Below are 17,909 nucleotides of genomic sequence, written 5' to 3'. Positions count from 1 at the left end.
TGTGTGTGTGTGTCTTCCCTCAGGATCTTGATGCTCTGTTATCTCTCTAGACATCTGTGACATATAGCAGACCCCTGATATTTATTCTCTGCAGCCTACTGTTAGTTCAACTGTGCACACATATTGTAGTTTGTATGTGAACATGGATGTTGTTACACTTACTTTGAATCTGATTCTCAGTTGTAGATTACATTAGACAATATGGCAGTTATGTCAAATCACATAAAATGAACTGATGTTCAGTACAATGAACGATTATTTACTATTATACTTCACATATCAAAAACTTCAAATTGATGTGTTTTTATTTTTTTATGAGTAATTTAGACAGTAGAACTGTGGTAAACAATGAATTATAACTTTCTTTCACTGAAAGCTACTAAATTATACTGAATATTATCATTCAACCTTAGGTTTAGTTTATTGGTCATCTTGTTTGTTAATTCATGAGAATCCAAAATCATCTACGTGTCCTCACTGGCTCTTACGTATGAGTCGAAGTAATTCCTGGAGTTTTGCCTCAGACTATCCCACCAAAACCCATCTAGAGATAAACTCTTAACAATGATAATATCTAGAAATTCATGAATAAAAAAAGATGTGAAAATCAAGATATTGAGCTCCTTTGGCTCTGTCGAGGGCAATATTGGTCTGACAGTGGGCTGGTCATTTGGTCCACCACTTGACTATCTCAACAACTATTTGATTTATTGCTAACAAATATTGTATAGACATTCATGGCCTCCAGATGGTGAATGGTGATTTTACACAACGTACCACCTCAGANGTTGAATCCTGAACGGAACCAGTTCTACTAGTTCAACTGGAGATCATTAAGTGGGGAGGTCCTCTGGTCCACACTTTTCTTCCCATAGTTCCCATCTGGAGCCACAGTTGCAGTGTTTTTTGAACCATTGATTTTCCATCCACCTACTACCTTGCCATCGAATTTTTGATCATCATTAATTGTGACGCATGAGTGTGCTACGTTCATGGATGTTCGTAGCAGGCTTATATTGAGACAAATTATTACCGGAATTGCAAAACTTATTTTAAATGACACTCAAGTGATCTCATAGTTTAAGTAGTTTTATTCTGAATTGTCTAGTATTTAGGGACTCACGTACCACTGGTGGTACACATAATTCGAGGACCAGGGTCTACCACATATGTTAACTTTATTCACCATGCTATTTGTCTACCACTCTGTCTGCAACATGGTGTTTTCAAATTTATACTGCAGATTTATTTGCAACCATTCATCTATTCTCCTCCATTTTTATGTTTCTGTATGTTTCCGTTCTCATGCTTCTGTGTATTTGTGTGTGTGTGTGTGTCTGCAGAGCCCTGTGCTCCGATATCTTGAGGGCTCAGTGCTGCAGTCAGTCAGAGGATTGGCCCTCATTCAATCCTCAGCGGGGGGCCAGTACAGAGGGGCTATTAGATGCCAAATGAACAGGCAATTTCAGTAGCCTGGATGCAGCCCCAGAGAACACTTCATTTCTGTTTTTAACTCGTATATTCCCACTAATGATGTGTGGTCAACCAGCAAATTTGTGTAAAAATAAGACAGCTGCATCACGGCTCCTATTTCACATCTTTAAAAAATTTACTTTTTTTTTTTTTGTTCTCTTTTAATGAAAGAAAGTCATTTCTTTTGGTTGAACATTTGGGTTGTTCAGGAACTTTGACTGTTGCATTTTTTTAATGCTACATTGTTGTTCAATTTCATGCACTGCAGGCTGCTTTCCCAGCATTTTCCACTAGGAGAAGCTAAATGCCATCTTAATGGACTTTTTCAATATAATTATTGCTGTGTTAACATCCACAGAGCTCACAGCTTGTGGTGGTATTTAAACACAACGTACATCTCATTCTGCACCACTGCTATCCAAGGGGATCACGGCATATGCTCCTGGAAGGCACGTGCCCTAGACCACCACACACACACACACCCCAGATCTGAGACAACAGAAAAGGTCTTTTGTAGCATCTTTCTGAGGATTGCTAACAGGTTGACCACATTAACTTCCTGAAAAGAGGAAAGTTGTTTTTCCCTCCGACAGCGCATTCCCATTTTAATGAGAGTTTTTCCTCGATTAGCCGGCTGATGTATCAAGTTCTACACTGGATCAAAGCTGCTCTAGGTGGTGCTCCAGGTTTTTATTACTTTGTATTTAAAAGTTGGGGGAGATTGAGCATATCAAATGATTATTAGCTTCCAAGTTTCCACATAGACTATAGATGAAGGTATTATCAAGTCCATGAATGGAATAAAATAACGTCACAAAGGGAAAACTTTATTTTATAAAGGGAGGAGTGATTTTTCTTTACCTCTTTTTTTCTACAGAAGAAGAGAGCCAGTAGAAATGATTCTGGCTGCAGGGTATCTGCAGGTCTTTAAGTCATAGTTTGCAAAAGGCATTTTGCCTCCCTTAGCCCATAGGCAATATGTTAACTATTTGTATACCTCCTTACTGAAAAAATGTGATACAAGTAAGAAATAATGCCCGACGAAGTGTACCCCACTGCGCGCCTGACAGTTCTTGCCTCCCTGTTGTCCTCGAAGGGCATTATTCCACTTTTCATTATATAGAATTCCTACCATGGTCACTTATGCAAGTAATAACAAGACTAGCTAGCTATCCAGCCATGTCATTGTCATCAATATCAAGACTTTCACTAACAAAATGGGGCATGTGTCACTTACTGTCGGCTGCACTGAATAGGGAATGGGATGTGAGATGATTGCTTATTCATACCGGTAGTATCAGTAAGTTCAGACAGGCGGTGTGATTCTTGCAGCTTGTGTGTTACAGTCGCCATCCTGTGATGTTCAGAGGATAAGGCACTGAAGGACTGAATTTAATTTATTTCAGTGGATTCATCAACAATGAACAGACAGATTTACTGGAACTACTTAACTACTAATTTAGTATTCACTCAATACTACTTGAGTATTCACTCAATTAACGCTAGTAGTCAAGACCATCATGATAGTTCTATGCCTTATTGTCCCAACTTTTCCATCATACTTTTACACTTTGGCTGGTATGATAATTTATGTGATATTACAAATGTTTTAAAAAGTCTTAAATTTAACTTGGTGAATCCTGCAGAAACCCTGTGGCTGACTAGCAGCATATGCAGTGCCATATTATTTCTCACTTGTTTTATCCAGACCACATTTGACCGGTGGTTGATTCACAGTAGAGACGGGTTCAGTCCACATTCAGGCGCCCCTGTCCATTTGCCCTTCCCACATCGACAAAAAAAAATCGTTTTTAGCCCATATTGTGGCGATGGAGTAAATGAGGTGACCTATGAGTAAAAGGGCTTCATCAGAACGGAAATGACGCCCAGGGCTTCCCTGCTGTCAGTGTCAGGGCAGGAAACGCTTCCTGCCCTTTCCCCACCATGAATTCATTTAAGTGTGAGAGTCACTCAGACGTGAAACTAAATTGAAGTTCTTAAAATCACTTGCCACAAAAAGTGCAGAATATCTTTCTTTCTTTCTTTCAATTTATCAACTGGTTTAATTTAATGGATTCCAAATGTGATTTCTCCAGTGACTACTTCACATTCCTGTAGAGCTGTGGAATGATTTCCTGCTTTCGAGAGAGAAATGGAGAGGAAGGGAGGGTAACTGGTTGACAGATGGGGTGTTAAAATAAGTTGAAAGCAATGAAAAAGACAGCCAGGCACAGAATAAAAGCAAATAGCAAAGACTCAGAATTTGAAACAAGACATGGCTGCATATTTGTAGCATAATCATAAACAAAACACTCTAATACAAACATTCATTGGAAGTAACTAAGATGATCACCTGATCCGCAACTGCTGTACTAATTCTAGTGTGTATTCTTCCTTCAGTCGAGAACGAGAGTCACTGCGACTTTGTAAAACTCCGAGAGATGCTGATCAGGGTCAACATGGAGGATCTGAGGGAGCAGACCCACGCCCGCCACTATGAACTGTACCGACGCTGTAAGCTGGAGGAGATGGGCTTTAAGGATACGGATCCTGACAGCCAGCCATTCAGGTAGAGTGCTTGAAGAGTGGAAGAGCATACACACTCGCCCACGCACACAAAATCCAAAACCACAGAGCGCGGTTGACGGTGTGTCAACCGCAGGGAGAGTCTGTATTGTTTAGAGACAATGCCTAATCCTTTCCTGTCTATTTTCACTCTGTCCTCTATCCTGTCTATTCTTCTCTCCAGTCTTCAAGAGACATATGAGGCCAAGAGGAAAGAGTTCTTGGGGGACCTGCAGCGTAAAGAGGAAGAAATGCGACAAATGTTTGTCAACAAAGTAAAAGAGACGGAAGCAGAACTGAAAGAAAAGGAGAGAGAGGTCAGTCAAAAGTGTGTGTGTGTGTGTGTGTGTGGTAATGTGGCACAACAGCAGCACCGAGGACAGAAGGTCAGAAAATATTGATCAGTAGTGCTGGGCGATATGCTCGATGAACCGCTTTTCATAGTTGAATGAGTGCATAGTTGAAACAATTGCTGCAACTAATTGATTTCTTGTGCAACAGAACATTTAAATATTTTGAGTTTTTTATGTCTCTTTATATTGTTTGTACAATTGTTGTAAAATATCTAGTTTTGAAAAGGAAGCAATATTTTTCTGATTCCTTCACATATTGTATCATTTTGTTGGGCCAATAAAACCCTATATATATATATACTATATATTCTATGTACTCCTCACAATAGCATAAGCCACTATAGACCTATATAAAGGGCCAGTCATGCATACATTTTGAAATAGACTGTGACAAACCACCAGAATCTTAAAAAATAGCATGATATTAATTTGTCATACCGCCTAGCACTACAGCCCAGTGACAAATCTTTATTTATTAATTTTATTGAACCTTTATTTAGCCACGGGGAACCCATTGAGGCAGAGGTTTCATTTTCGATTCACAACATGCATACAATAAAACAATAAAAATATATACTCAAAAAAGGTAAAAACAATCATCAAAAGTCATAAAGTGCAGTGTTGAAACTCAAGAAAAGGTATGCCTCAATTGTAAAATGATAAATAATAACATATTCAAGTTAAAAGACGTCATGGTAACACTATTTGAAGCATTCACAGGCCTCGACATCTAAGTCATTTACCAATTCTTTGAATTTGCCCAAAGAGATTGGAGCATTTAACTTGATGGTTCCTTGAAACTTATGTATTGAGGGATGTGGGTAATTAGGAATTTTTCATAACATCCTTATGAAATAAACTTCAGAAAGGGTGTTCATGTACCTGTTCTAACTTCCTAATATCTTTTCTTTTTACCTAATTTCTGTCCATCACCACCGCTGCGCTCCTCCTTCCCTCTCAGCTGCACGACAAGTTCGAGCAGCTGAAGCGGATGCACCAGGAGGAGAAGAGGAAGGTGGAGGAGAAGCGGAGAGACCTGGAGGAGGAGATGAACGCCTTCAATAGGAAGAAGGTGGCAGCCGAGACGCTCTCCTTATCCCAGCCCCTCAAGAAAGACAAGGACAAGAAAAAGTAAGTCAGTCCCTTCTCTCTATCACTCACTCACCTTGGCATGGGACGATACGAAAATGTAACGATTATCTTGGCCAAAATAATCGCAATACACAATATTATCGCGATAATCATGAACATTTACTTGTTCTGTTCTTTATTTTGGAATCCAACCATTTCCACACCATTTCATTCCATTTCTTTTGGTGGGAGATTAAATGGGCGAGCCGAGCCTTCATCCACGGTGACAGGATTAGGATTTTGGAATGACTGGAAAGACGTGGGCTCCTCTTTATCCCCATGTTGAAAATAAATCAGGAAATCATTCTGGGACTGTATGCTGGTGAGCTGGACAGCTTTTTCTAGTCCAGCCACGTCAAGATATTCATGATTATCACAATAGTGTATTTTATCAGGATATACACTAATATCGTATATCGTCCCATCCCTACACTCACCTCATTCTATTCTCCATACCAGAAAGCTGCTTTTTCCAACCCTGCTCCTTTTTTTGGACTAACCCTGTCGTTTCTTAATCTGTGCCTTAAATCCTGAAATGATTTCCTTCTTTGTACACCAGCTTGTCTCGTCTCTTCTCTGCGTGCTCTCTAACCCCTGTCACAAGTTCTTTTAGCAGGAGGTTTGCATTCTGCCGCAACGAACCTTTAACAGAATGTGCTGCGCAGTTGTCGACCTATCTCCAACACACAAGCATTTAAGCTATTATAAATGCCTGGCATGTGTTAAGGAAACTTCCTCCCCTTTTTGTCCTGCCCAAGCTTAACATTTCCTGTCCTTTCACTCTTTCCTTTTGCCTCGCTCTAATTATTCAGGATATTCAGGGAGGAGTCAGTGAACTCACTCGCCGAGGCAATCGAAAGCTTGGCTTATAAATAGGTGATGCAGAATGCGGCTCACACAGTGCTAAACTGATTTTCAGTCAGGGGTATGCTGATGGTGCTTACACACACGCAGGTGTAACTAGAATTCAGACTTTTTATTTCACTGCACTGCAGACCATTTTCTTTATTTTTCCAGACAGCCATTGGTTCCTGTTCCTGTCAGTGTAGTGTGACACCGGCAGACATGTTGCAGGCTCATTATTCAGTGACACATTGCAGTGGACGCCATGTCACCTTTACTTTCTTGTCTATAGTACGTAGAGTAGTAGTAGTAGTAGTTTAAAAATTCCTTGAATGCATATACTCTGTGGCCAAAAGTATGTAGACAGACCTGTTCATCAGACCTGAGCGCTATAAATAAATGTTTTTTCAAGTTTGGTTTGTAAGAACTTGACTGCTTCCTGACCTCAATGCTATTTAACACTTCTTTTGGAAAAATTGGACTGCAGACTGAAGGCCCGGCCTCATCAGCCAACATCAACACTAAAGATCTTGTGGCTGAATGGGTGCAAATCCCTGCCGTCACAGCATCATCAATTACAGCACATATACCCGTCACATATGGGTGTAATGTTCAGGTAGCTGCTTTGTAGCTTTGTGCAGTGTTTCCCATCACCGCACCACCAAGGAAGTTTTTTCAGAAGAAATCCTAGAAAAATGAGACAACTGTAAATATAGTTTTGTGCCTGTGAGTTCAGCTTCAAGCTGTGCTGAGAATAACTGAAGCTGATGGCTGTCTGGGAGGTCGGAAAATGATCTGAAAACGTACGCTGAGCTTTGGACAAATGATGTGCAGCGACAGTGAAGTGTACTGGACGCAGTTTATGTCTGAGGCCTGAAATGTGAGAACTCATATGAGGACATGTGGCTCCATCTTGTGGCTGCTCACACACTTTATCAGCGCTGCTGTAGGAAAACTGATCTTCCATTTTGAGGTTTAGTAAAGCGATTCCACAGATCCTTAATCTGCTCTTTTGACCCACTTGAGGGAACGTATTGATATTAAACTTTATTGCAGATTAAATGTAGCATTCAGGAGTGATGTTTGAAAAGGAGAACGTACAGCTCCCCCCACTGACAGATTAACTACATCATATTGAATGTAGTGGTGATGGCTCACACTTCTGTTTTCTCTTCACTAACACAAGCACTGGTATTTACTCTAACTGCAGCACCTCTTTGCTTCAGTGCTCCTTTATTAGTTGTCTGTAAAGCTGTAAATCTTTTCATTACTCATTTATTATTTCCATAAAGTAGTTGTTTATTCATTCAATTTATTTTGTTTATTGTTTGTCATTGTTTTTCAGTTAATTTATGGGCGCTGTATACCCTCCCACACACGACCATGGATTTGTCCTCCATCACCATACAACGACAACACCTGTTTATTTTGTCTGTTTGTTTGTTTTTTTGTTTTGACATTCCATCTTGACATTGTGCACATGGACCAAAGACACTGAGGATGATGGTGATGATGATGATGATGATGATGGTGATGAAGCCACAGGGGAGAAAAGAGGGAAAGATGGTGAGAGATAAAGAGGAAATTGCCAACAGTGGCCATCTCATTTGTTCAGGATCTTTCATTCTCTGTTTTTTGTTGTTTTGTTGTTTTTTTGGACACTTTTTATATATATGCATTTTGTTTTTCTATGTTGTGATTTAAAGATTTTTTTGCCATCAACTATTCACACAGAAACGAGAAGCCCTTCAAACCTTTTGGGTACTACAGTGTAACACAGCGGGCAAGTCATTTGAAACCATTCAAGATGTATTTAAAAAAATATATAATTATGATGAGCTAGATTTTATAGGACTGACATTCAAATTAATAATTGAAGATATCATGAAACAAAGCCTTTCCTTAAGTATTTTTAAATACACGAGCTGTTTGAAATGTTGTCCAGTTGTGGTATGTCTGTTAACCTTTCTATAATCTTTAGAATTTATATTAAGTACAGTTCACAGTAGAATAAATCCTGTATCAAATGAGCCCAAATAATACATTTAAATAGCATTATGTCAAGCAATAAAACTGAGTACCTGTATACTGTGTATATATCACTGCATATACATAGGTACTGACAACTTCAAACTTAGTCTTAAGTCTTAATAAAAACGTATGCAATATTCTGGTGCTGTTTCATATTAACTCTATACATGTATGTGAATATTTTCTAGAGCTTTCCCAGCTTAATATGCAAAATGTACTAGTTTTTGAATATGATATTATTGTAAGAAGCACATATGACGGTGTACATTGTCCATAAGTAATGTAACTTTATTGTAAACCATGAGTGATCGCCTTGATGTGAGTGTTGTGACAGTGGACACAAACATGAAGCCAGTATGCACACACACACAAACGCACACACAGAGAGGATTCAGGAAAACATAGAAGCCTCAGCTCGCTGTAGAAGAGTTTACACTCAGAGATGGAGAGAAGAGAGCAGCTGTATTTACTGTCTGTCGTTGAAAATAAATGCAAACCCCCCCCCCCCTCCCGACTTTGATGTGTCTCTCTGCCATGATTTGTTTGACGATATTCATCCGGTAGGGAGATGAAAGGAAAACACAGGCAGGTGAAGACACTTATTCCCTCACACACACAAAGGCAACACGCAGTGGCTGTCAGCCTCATCTGTAACCCAAACAGCTGTCTGCTTGAGGAGCGCCATTTCCTGTTTAGCGATCCCTAACTAAAGAGCCGAGGGAGGTGTGCTCAGTCTGCACACAGTCCTCCCCGCTTTCACAACCGGGCTGCTGACCTAAGCTTGTGGATGGGAGTGTGAGTGTGTGCAAAACGGCACGTTTACAGTGTGTTTGCCAGAGGTGGAGAGAAAAATGTGTGGTGTAAGAAATATGTAAAATTTATTGACTTTGCTTGTCAGTGGATGAAGTGTGTGAAAGGGGGCTGATGTTGGTTGAGTTTGTGTGTGTATGTGTGTATACAGTATGCGTGTTAACACAAACTGCAGCCAGCTGTTGCTTTTGTTTAAAACTGCTTAAAATGGCAGAATTTCAACACTCAGTAACAGCTTCATCTCCTTGGCAGCTTTTCCTCATTCTAGTATAAAAATGCTAAAAGTTTGCAACATAGAGTGGGTGATGTAGGTTGTGTTAGGACATTCTAGCCGAGTACTTGCTCATTTAAATACTAAACACTGTTCTATTGACATGACACACAAACAGTACTGTTTTTGCTTGGTTGGGTCAGTAATAATTTAGAATAACTAATGTATTCGGCCTGCAACTAAAGATTGTTTTCATTATCAGTTCATCTGTAAATTATTTCCTCAGTCAAATGATTCATGGCTTGGTTGGTAAAACATCAGAAAACAGCTTTAAAAAAAAAAACACCCACCACAGTTTGATAGAGCCCAAGGTGACCACTTCAACCACTGCTCATTTTTTGAGTCATTTCCTGCATTATGTTTATTTAACACAGAGCGTGTGATTTATTGGAAACAGAGAGAGGAAGTTGCAGCATATTACTATAAGATCTTCCCCATGTAATGGTTTTTGTGTTTACTGTGAAGTCCCTGCCAGCACTATTATTATTCTGTCCGCCACCTGCAGGGCTCACTGGATCTCATCCAGCAGTACCGTCTGTTCAGAGCTCTCTGTTCCTTTAGTACACCAACGCACTCAAGTGATAATGACTCTCCGACAGTCTGTTCTACATATAGGACAACATGGTGGCACACCTTGGTGATTTCAGTCATTTGGGAGGTTTACTCAAGGATTTAAGAGATGAAGGCTTGAGAACTTGAAGTTGACGAACCAGAAAACAACACTTTAGACTTTTGAAGTCATAGCTTTATTTCTGTGTTTGACCAGACAATAAGATTAGCTGCCTCAGTAAATGAAGGAATGAGAAAAAACAAAACAACAACCTTTATATTGGTCACTGGTGTTGCATCCAGCTTAACTGGTTGAACCAAAGTAGACTTTTACAGTGGAGAAAACTGACAGTAACCAGTTCACATTAAAGATAACGTTGCTGGTTTTCCTCCTGAACACAGTAACAATTTCAGCAGCCTAGAGTCAAAGAATGAAAATAAAAAAAGTCTGTTTAATGTCTTCAGGCTTCAACTGTTTGGACACTACCTGTTCATGTATGAGCCTACATTAAATACAGTTTTGAATCGAAACATATGTTCAGCTTACATGTCTTACATGATGAGACTGACATATGACAGAACTAGGAGGTATTTACAAAAAAAGGATACTTTTATCCAGATACTTCATTATCAATAATATGACAAATATTTGTGGTATGATTATTGGTGCTCTCATACAGTATGTAATAAGAAAATATATTGAACATTTAAATGAGAACATTGATGCTGGATCTGGTAATCTCATGATGTCAAAGCAACCAATTTTTTTTTTTTTGTCATTCTTCTCTAGTGTTGAACTAATCTCCCAAAAAGGTACACTTGTTTGATATGTAAAAACAGTTGCATAAAGTAAAAATCAACATAGGCGGAAGCATTCATGAAATAAAATCATTTGCAGCATTTAGTCGTGAAATTAAAGCTTTTTTTTGTCAAATGCAACTTCTGTAAATAACTGGTAAATAAAAACACAGCACAAGAATGTTTAGTACAAGTAAGTAAGAGATTAAAATAATAAAAAGGTTGTGAAAAAATATAATTATTTGCATTAAAAAAAAAGAAAAAAGAAAAAAGCTTGTCAATCTCAAAGTGCTATGTGGTTCTGGGTGGAACCTGAGCACCAAGATACCCTCTGAACAAAATCAGGATCAACTCTCAAACATAAAAAAAAGCCATTCTTGGCCTCAACCACACTCAAAAACACACACACACACACACACACACACCTTAACCCCTCAACTTGTTAGACCAAACTTGCGGTGGATATAAAGTACAGGTAGGTTAAAAAGTAGAAAACAAATATGTAGAAAAAAGGTAGAGAACTTAATGGACCAATAACTCTTCACCAAGGAGAAACATTCAAATCTTGATTCAGTCAGGCTCAACAAGTGCCCACATTCTCTCCTCAACTGCGCGTCAACACAAAAGAATCAGTTATGGCATCCGGATAAGAGGCTGACGCGAACACTGACGCAGAAACACCTCCAGATTCACATTTAGGTGCAGACAACTGCACAAAAGGTTCTAAAACAATATTTAAATCTGACCCCAGCCAGGCCATAGAGAACATTTTGTCCTGCCTTTTCTTAAATCTTTAGTATCAGTTCCTAAATGTCATGGCAGGTGAGTAACATCTGGATTAAAGTCTGAGTGCCCAGTGAAACTTACAATATTGAGGCCGTAAAATGTGCTTTGTTACAGTATTCATTACATTCTCACTGTGAAATGGGAGCGCTGAGCACTTGTAAAGAGGTGGTCGGTGTGAATAAATGTCTGATTAGTTGACGGCAGGGTGCAGCGGTGGGCAAGGCGAGGCGTTTTTCTGCTGGGAAGCGAACAAGCCCTCGGCGCCTTTCCCCTCCGCCCCTGGAGTCGTCTCCTCGTTGTACAGACACCAAAAACCGTCGTAATACTCATCAGAGTCCCCCTGCTCTCCGCTGCCCTGCGCCCTCCTGGCGTGCCTGAGGGGCTGCGTGGGGCTCGGGGCTCGCTCCTCGTCTTGGATCTGGGCGCTGTCGAAGATGTAGACCGCATTGGCCGGGAGGGAGAACTCCAGGCTGTGTAGGTACTGGTCCACTATCTCTTTGCAGTGGATGAACTCGCTACTGTCCACCTGGGAAGAGCAGAGGCATCAAAATGGGTCAAATGCTACAAGCAGGAACGAGATGCAACCACAGATTACCTTTCAGATTATTAAAGAAAGAATTCTGATGTTGCAGTGGTAAGTTTTGTGTATTTGAGGACGCAGGACTGCGTATATTGACAACGTTTGTGCAGGTTTGTGCTGTAGTATTTTCAGTTCACTAAGATATCCTCTCCTTCCCTTGTGATTTTTTTTCCTGACAGTGGTGGTGCCGTGCAAGCAGCTGCTTTTACCAAAGATGTGTGTCGGTTTTTGGCAGAAGACCTGAATGTGCCTTTTAGTGGTGCATTCATTGAAAGCACCGTCCAAAATGAATGAAAATAAATGCTAAAGAAGGTGCGCAAGTTTGTAAAATAAACAGATGAAAATTACTCAAGGTTTTTGAAAAATAGCATGGGACATTAAATATAAAACAACGACTGCTAGCTTACATAACATTAAAAATCCATGGTGCCTGGGCTGTCAGGAGAGTGTAAATACTTACATACTTGAAAACCTCCTTTTCAGCTCCAATTAATCAATACATAAATCCCTCTAGTGATTGGAGGCACAGCGATGACTCACAAATATTTGGAAGCTGTGCAGTCATTTGTTGAAAAAAAATAAAAGACTATTTGTTTTTTTTAACATAAATCCAGAGATTGTTGACGAGAATTACTTAAAATGTGTTTATTGTCAGTGCTCTCTGGTGGACTAACTAATGTTTCCTAAATACAGGTTCCAATATATCTGGCTACAATGGAGAAAAACTCTTCAGCAGGCCTGTGCATTTCTCTTACTTGTGCTCTCTTCAGCAGATCGGTGAAGACCGAGAACCAGTCGGGCGTCAGCACCTCCAGCTCCAAAGTGATGATGGCCAAGGCCAATGTGGAGCCCTTGAACTGCCAAAGCTGGTGGCAGGCCATACAGTGCTGCACCTGCCTGGTCCACAGCGCCGCCTGGAAGCCCGGGGGCCTCTTCTGATGCCCCGGCCCGGCGCCAAGCGAACCGGGGTCTGTTGTCGAGTCCCAGCCGACGCCGGAGCCGAGCCCAATGGACGGAACGAGGTGAGGGTGGCCCGAGACGAGCAGGGCATGGAACTGGACCAGAGATGTAGGCAGAGAAGCGAAGAGGAACGAGACCAAAACGTTTAGCGTAACGATGTCATTGTTGTCTCATTGGTCATCCCATAACCCCCTCCATTACTTCATTATTCTTAACATGAAATATACCAGTGCATTTAACGTCCAACCATGCATATCTGACAAACAAAATAAGTCAACACATTGTTCATCCCTTCAACCACACAGGACACCGTCACTTTGCTGATTCTCTACTCGTCTCAAGTGTTCATTGCTGCATTAAAAGCTACTGTAAAAGCGTCCAAACCTGGGGCTCTGTGCAGGAAGACACTTAGCGGGTGTGAGTAGCAGGTAGTGAATCCCGCTATCAGGTTTTACTAATCAAGACCCTCCCGTTTTGCCTGAGGAATCATAGTAATCTTGTTCGTATTGTATCGTACGTGCAGTGCTTTTCTGTGTTCCCATTTGTAGGCAGGAACTGTAAATCCCAACCTGAGTGGGGGCTCGGTGTTCAAAAAAAAGAAAAAGAAAAAAAAAAAAGACGCTTTGACTTTTAACTTGACTTTTCTCCAGCTAACAGCTTGTTGGCTCACTTCATTGAAACCAAAGGAGCTCTGTCCCTTGGTTTCAATGGAGAACGCTAAAGTGATTTCCTGGTTTTCCCTTGAAAAATATCAAAGCATTCTTCTTATGTTTGTCACAGTTTTCACTCACGTCGTGTTCGGCTCATTTGCTTTAGTTTGTCTCTTACTCTGTAGCAAAATTAAGCCATGGGTTTTTTAAAAAGGAAGTGGAATTTACTGGGAGGTAGACTCAGCAATGTGGTGCCAAAGTGAACACCTTTTTGCTGAAAAAACAGCTGCTCTTTCTAAAAATCCCTTCCTCCTCAAGTTTTCCCTCTTCACTCCATTTTTGGAAATGTCGGGAATTCAGGGTAATGTAGCAAACAAGGAAAATTGTGTGTTTAGTTTCCGACAGCCCTGATACAGCCTGAAAGATTTGAGCATCACATAGCTGACTCTGCCTTTCAAAATAAAATAGAATTTTACTTGGATGTTGGAGCATATTGAGACGTAATGGCAAAAGGCATCTCTGTAAATCGTCTTGTTTAAATCATATCAAAGTGTCATGGTGGACAAATAATTGATAGATTTTATGGATTGCTGTTTTATAGACAATGGAGAATTATTTAGGAAAGGGGAATTCTTCAGTGCAGGGGGAATGTAATTACAGTATACTTACAGTATAGTTATAAAGTATTTATTTGAATAGTATAAAAAAGAGAAAATGTCTTTATTTTATTATAGTTTTTATTAATACATTATGTCTCTTTATTTTAAAAGAAAAAGTCTTGGATTTTTGTAATACCTAATGTGAAGTGCTAGGACAATAATAGACACACAATAATAACTCCACACACTGTAAACCTATGGACACTAATATTACTCAGTTCCACAAACCGTAACAGAAGGGGAAAGTGCCATTTCTAGTTTCACAGAAGACACAAAAAAAAAAATCAGTCCAAATGTGCCAAGCTGCTTTTTTTTTGGGGGGGGGTGACAGTTTATGGTTTGTGGCTTTAAGAAAATGCATCAGTCCTCCGTCAATTTCAATATCAAAACAAATCTAAACGCTGTTATCTATTAGCTGTGGGAACGCAGATTGTCCTTTGGCCCGGGGCAACATTACTGATCAGAATGGACGACAAGACGTCAACTGAAGGGATTTCTTGACCGAGTAAATCAATATCTTCTAGAAATATCACTGTCAGATTTATTTGAGATGTGTGTGTGTGTGTGTATCTGGATTTATCGTATCCCTAAACAAACTGAGGAAGTCGTCCCAATTAAAATCCTTTTGAATAGTGTGGATCAATACAATGTGTAAACTATTTGTCAAGAATGTTTTGGGCTGCATTCATAAAAATAAAAGCCCTGAGCCCCAACAGCATGAAGGGACCTCAGTAATGTCTGTTTGTTGACAGTCAGTGGTGAAGACTTTAGGCAATTAGGTGTGAGGGTTTTAATGATTAAACTACAGTAAACAGGTCCGTGCTGTGAAACCAATATTATGCCATAAGCTGGTTAACAGCATGGGATTTATTTTTTATTTTTTTTTAAACGGTGACAAACCTTTCTTTGACATTACAATTCACAGCATGTTATAGACACGCTAATGACCCGCATCGTCTGTTACTGGAGGGTTTGGGTTCCCGCTGTGGGTGCTGCAGGTAGAGTTAGTCAGAAGTGCCTTGGCCTGATGTGCAACACGCCTGTTATTTTGCTGGCAGCTTGCAAAACGCAGACTTAACATGGTTCGAGGAATCTCACACAGCTCTATTCAGACCGCGTGCTGAAAATGTGTCTTTGTTGCTTTTTTTTTTTTTTTGGTCCGCAAACACAGATTTCTGGTAATTGGCCTGGGTTTGTACTGTAACTTGGGTTTGTTTAGTGTGCGGTTTTCAAGTCCAATATTGTTACTGTTGCACTGAAGCTGCAGATTGCTGGCAATGTAGAACTTTAAAATGGGCCTTTATTAAGCATTTAAATAAAAGATATGGCACTAAAAGCAGTGACTTTTAGAGTTAGCAGTTCAAGAAAGGTGATTTATTCTGTTAGAATAGATCTTTAAAACTACTGAGTGAAGTGTACAAAGACAATAAAATGTCTTTTCAGGTTTAGCAAACTGTTTTTATTATTGTTTAAACCAATATTTAATAATATTTTATTCTCAAGCATTAGAAAACCAAATGTAAATTTAACATACACTAATAAGACTGATTTTATTACTCGCATTAGAGAGAGGAATTATTTTATGTTCCCTTCTTTGCCACAGTGATTATTAAAAAGGAAAGGACACACTCCAATCAGGACTGACTGGAGTTTATAATAATAATAATAATGGGCACAATGAGTGAAATCTTATAATGCACAATCTGTACTAGGACCATTTCTAAAATGTGGGGGGCAGAGGGGGTGTGAGGGTTCATAAACACCATCTTGAAGCAAACATGAAGCAAGCATAATGGTTTAAATGTGTGCTTTTGTACTGCTGTGTTTTTAGGCAAGACCAGGGACCTGAGTTCACAAAGCATCTCAAAGTCCAGCCGGCGCACTATGAGATGCTCTGATCGCTCAGGTCCAGTAAAAAACAAAAAACTAAAAAACAAAAACCCAGTTACGTTTGCCTGTCTTTCTGCTGAATTCTGACTTACTATGTGAATGAAGTCGACTGGTGTTGCGGTGTACAAGTCCCAGTGAAGCTTGTCTAGAATGATCCTCTCCATGCGAAGAATCTCCGCTGTTGAAAAGTTGCATCCGCTCTGCACAACCAGGTCTTTAACAGAGCCTATTACCTGTTTAAACAGACACCAACAAAAAGGGAAGCAAATAAATGTATTGTTTTGAAGTAGCATTGACGTGGGTGTCTTTTTTTGTTATCTGACATGTTCTGCTTTTTGAATCCTTACAAAGAAAAAAGAAAAAGGAAAATCTTACCTCATCTTCTTCATTGATTTTGGCAGCCAGGACCAACGAGGTAAAAGCGATGCATTTCAGGTATTTTGGTTGGGCCTGAGAAAGAAAAAGGCTCCATTTAATTCTTATGAAGCACACAATTGCATGGATAGAAGAAACAAACATCAGGAATCAGATCCTTTTTTTTTTTCTTACTGCTTTAACATATTCTGACTATCAGTAAGAGAATTTAGGAAATGAGCACATTTAGTTTGGTATTTCTCATCAACGATCAATTCTAGTGGTGATCAGAAATATGTGTCCTTTAATAGGACAATTATACTTCTTAGGTCATAGTGAGAGGACAGATTTGCACTACTATCATCTCTGTCTCCGCAAAGCAAACTAGTAGCTCATTTTATCATTTAGGTTTTGATTTGTGCAGCTGCTGAGTCAAACTAAATTTAAATGCACTTTATACAGTCAAATGTGCATGTAAATGGACCAAAGTAAAGAGTTGATTATTTACGATTCACTGTGCAGCCCTATTAAGAGTACAATCCGACGTCAAATACAGATGACGTGTTTCTTTCTTTGAATAGAGATTTGGACCATTAGCTCAGGGGTCAATGGACCAAAGAAGAAGAATAAAGTGTTGTCTATTACCGTACTATGCAGCCATTTATGCATTTTTTTTTTTACTACTGGGGGAAAATCTCTATTATTTTTTATTTATTCTGAAAGGACGCTAGTTGGAAACCATTATCATGCTTTGCAGCCGTCTACCTTGACAGTAGACAGCAGTCGATTGAGGACACAGACCCCCAGTGCAAAGGTCTCTGGACAGAACTGGAACAGCCTGCTCATCTCTCCGAGCCAGAGGATCATTTCTTGGTGTTGGGATGAAGAGATGTCAGCGCCCTGAGCGGTCAAAAGAGACAACCATTGGTTAATAAATGAAAGATTAGACGTCAGACGTTATTAAAGCAAATACTTAACTTGTTTCAGATTAGCATTTTTTTCCACAATGGAATATTTACGACCATTAACAACCAGATTCCTATGGTTAAAAAAAAAAAAAACACAAACAAACCCAAAAATCATGTTATTATTTTGACAGATATTGCAATATGATTCATGATTAGTGGGAATAATCATTTTTGCATTACAATTTTTATTTTCTCTGAAAAATCTATTAAAAATCATGATGTGACATTTGTTGGGGTC

General features: G+C 39.6%; 2 protein-coding genes across 2 annotated transcripts in view; one reads left to right on the top strand and one right to left on the bottom strand.

The window, feature by feature from the left end:
• sept8a (septin 8a) overlaps positions 1–8,533 on the top strand; it is a 30,625-nt gene extending 22,092 nt beyond the window's left edge. Inside the window, exons 7-10 of the mRNA XM_035666194.1 lie at positions 3,874–4,042; positions 4,223–4,355; positions 5,353–5,522; positions 7,711–8,533. Of these exons, the coding sequence (XP_035522087.1) occupies positions 3,874–4,042; positions 4,223–4,355; positions 5,353–5,522; positions 7,711–7,714 (476 nt within the window). The 3' untranslated portion in view covers positions 7,715–8,533. The remainder of the gene's footprint in view (positions 1–3,873; positions 4,043–4,222; positions 4,356–5,352; positions 5,523–7,710) is intronic.
• A 1,673-nt stretch (positions 8,534–10,206) lies between these two features.
• Positions 10,207–17,909, bottom strand: part of ccni2 (cyclin I family, member 2) — an 8,016-nt gene continuing 313 nt past the window's right edge. Inside the window, exons 2-6 of the mRNA XM_035666196.1 lie at positions 17,469–17,603; positions 16,725–16,799; positions 16,442–16,582; positions 12,946–13,245; positions 10,207–12,136 (exon numbers count right to left, since the gene is read on the bottom strand). Coding sequence (XP_035522089.1) covers positions 11,801–12,136; positions 12,946–13,245; positions 16,442–16,582; positions 16,725–16,799; positions 17,469–17,603 — 987 coding nt within the window. The 3' untranslated portion in view covers positions 10,207–11,800. The remainder of the gene's footprint in view (positions 12,137–12,945; positions 13,246–16,441; positions 16,583–16,724; positions 16,800–17,468; positions 17,604–17,909) is intronic.

The sequence above is a fragment of the Morone saxatilis genome, unplaced genomic scaffold (assembly GCF_004916995.1).
Source record: "Morone saxatilis isolate NCDOM2014 unplaced genomic scaffold, NCSU_SB_2.0 Contig20, whole genome shotgun sequence".
NCBI lineage: Eukaryota > Metazoa > Chordata > Actinopteri > Moronidae > Morone > Morone saxatilis.
This window is presented reverse-complemented; position numbering and strand designations above follow the sequence as displayed.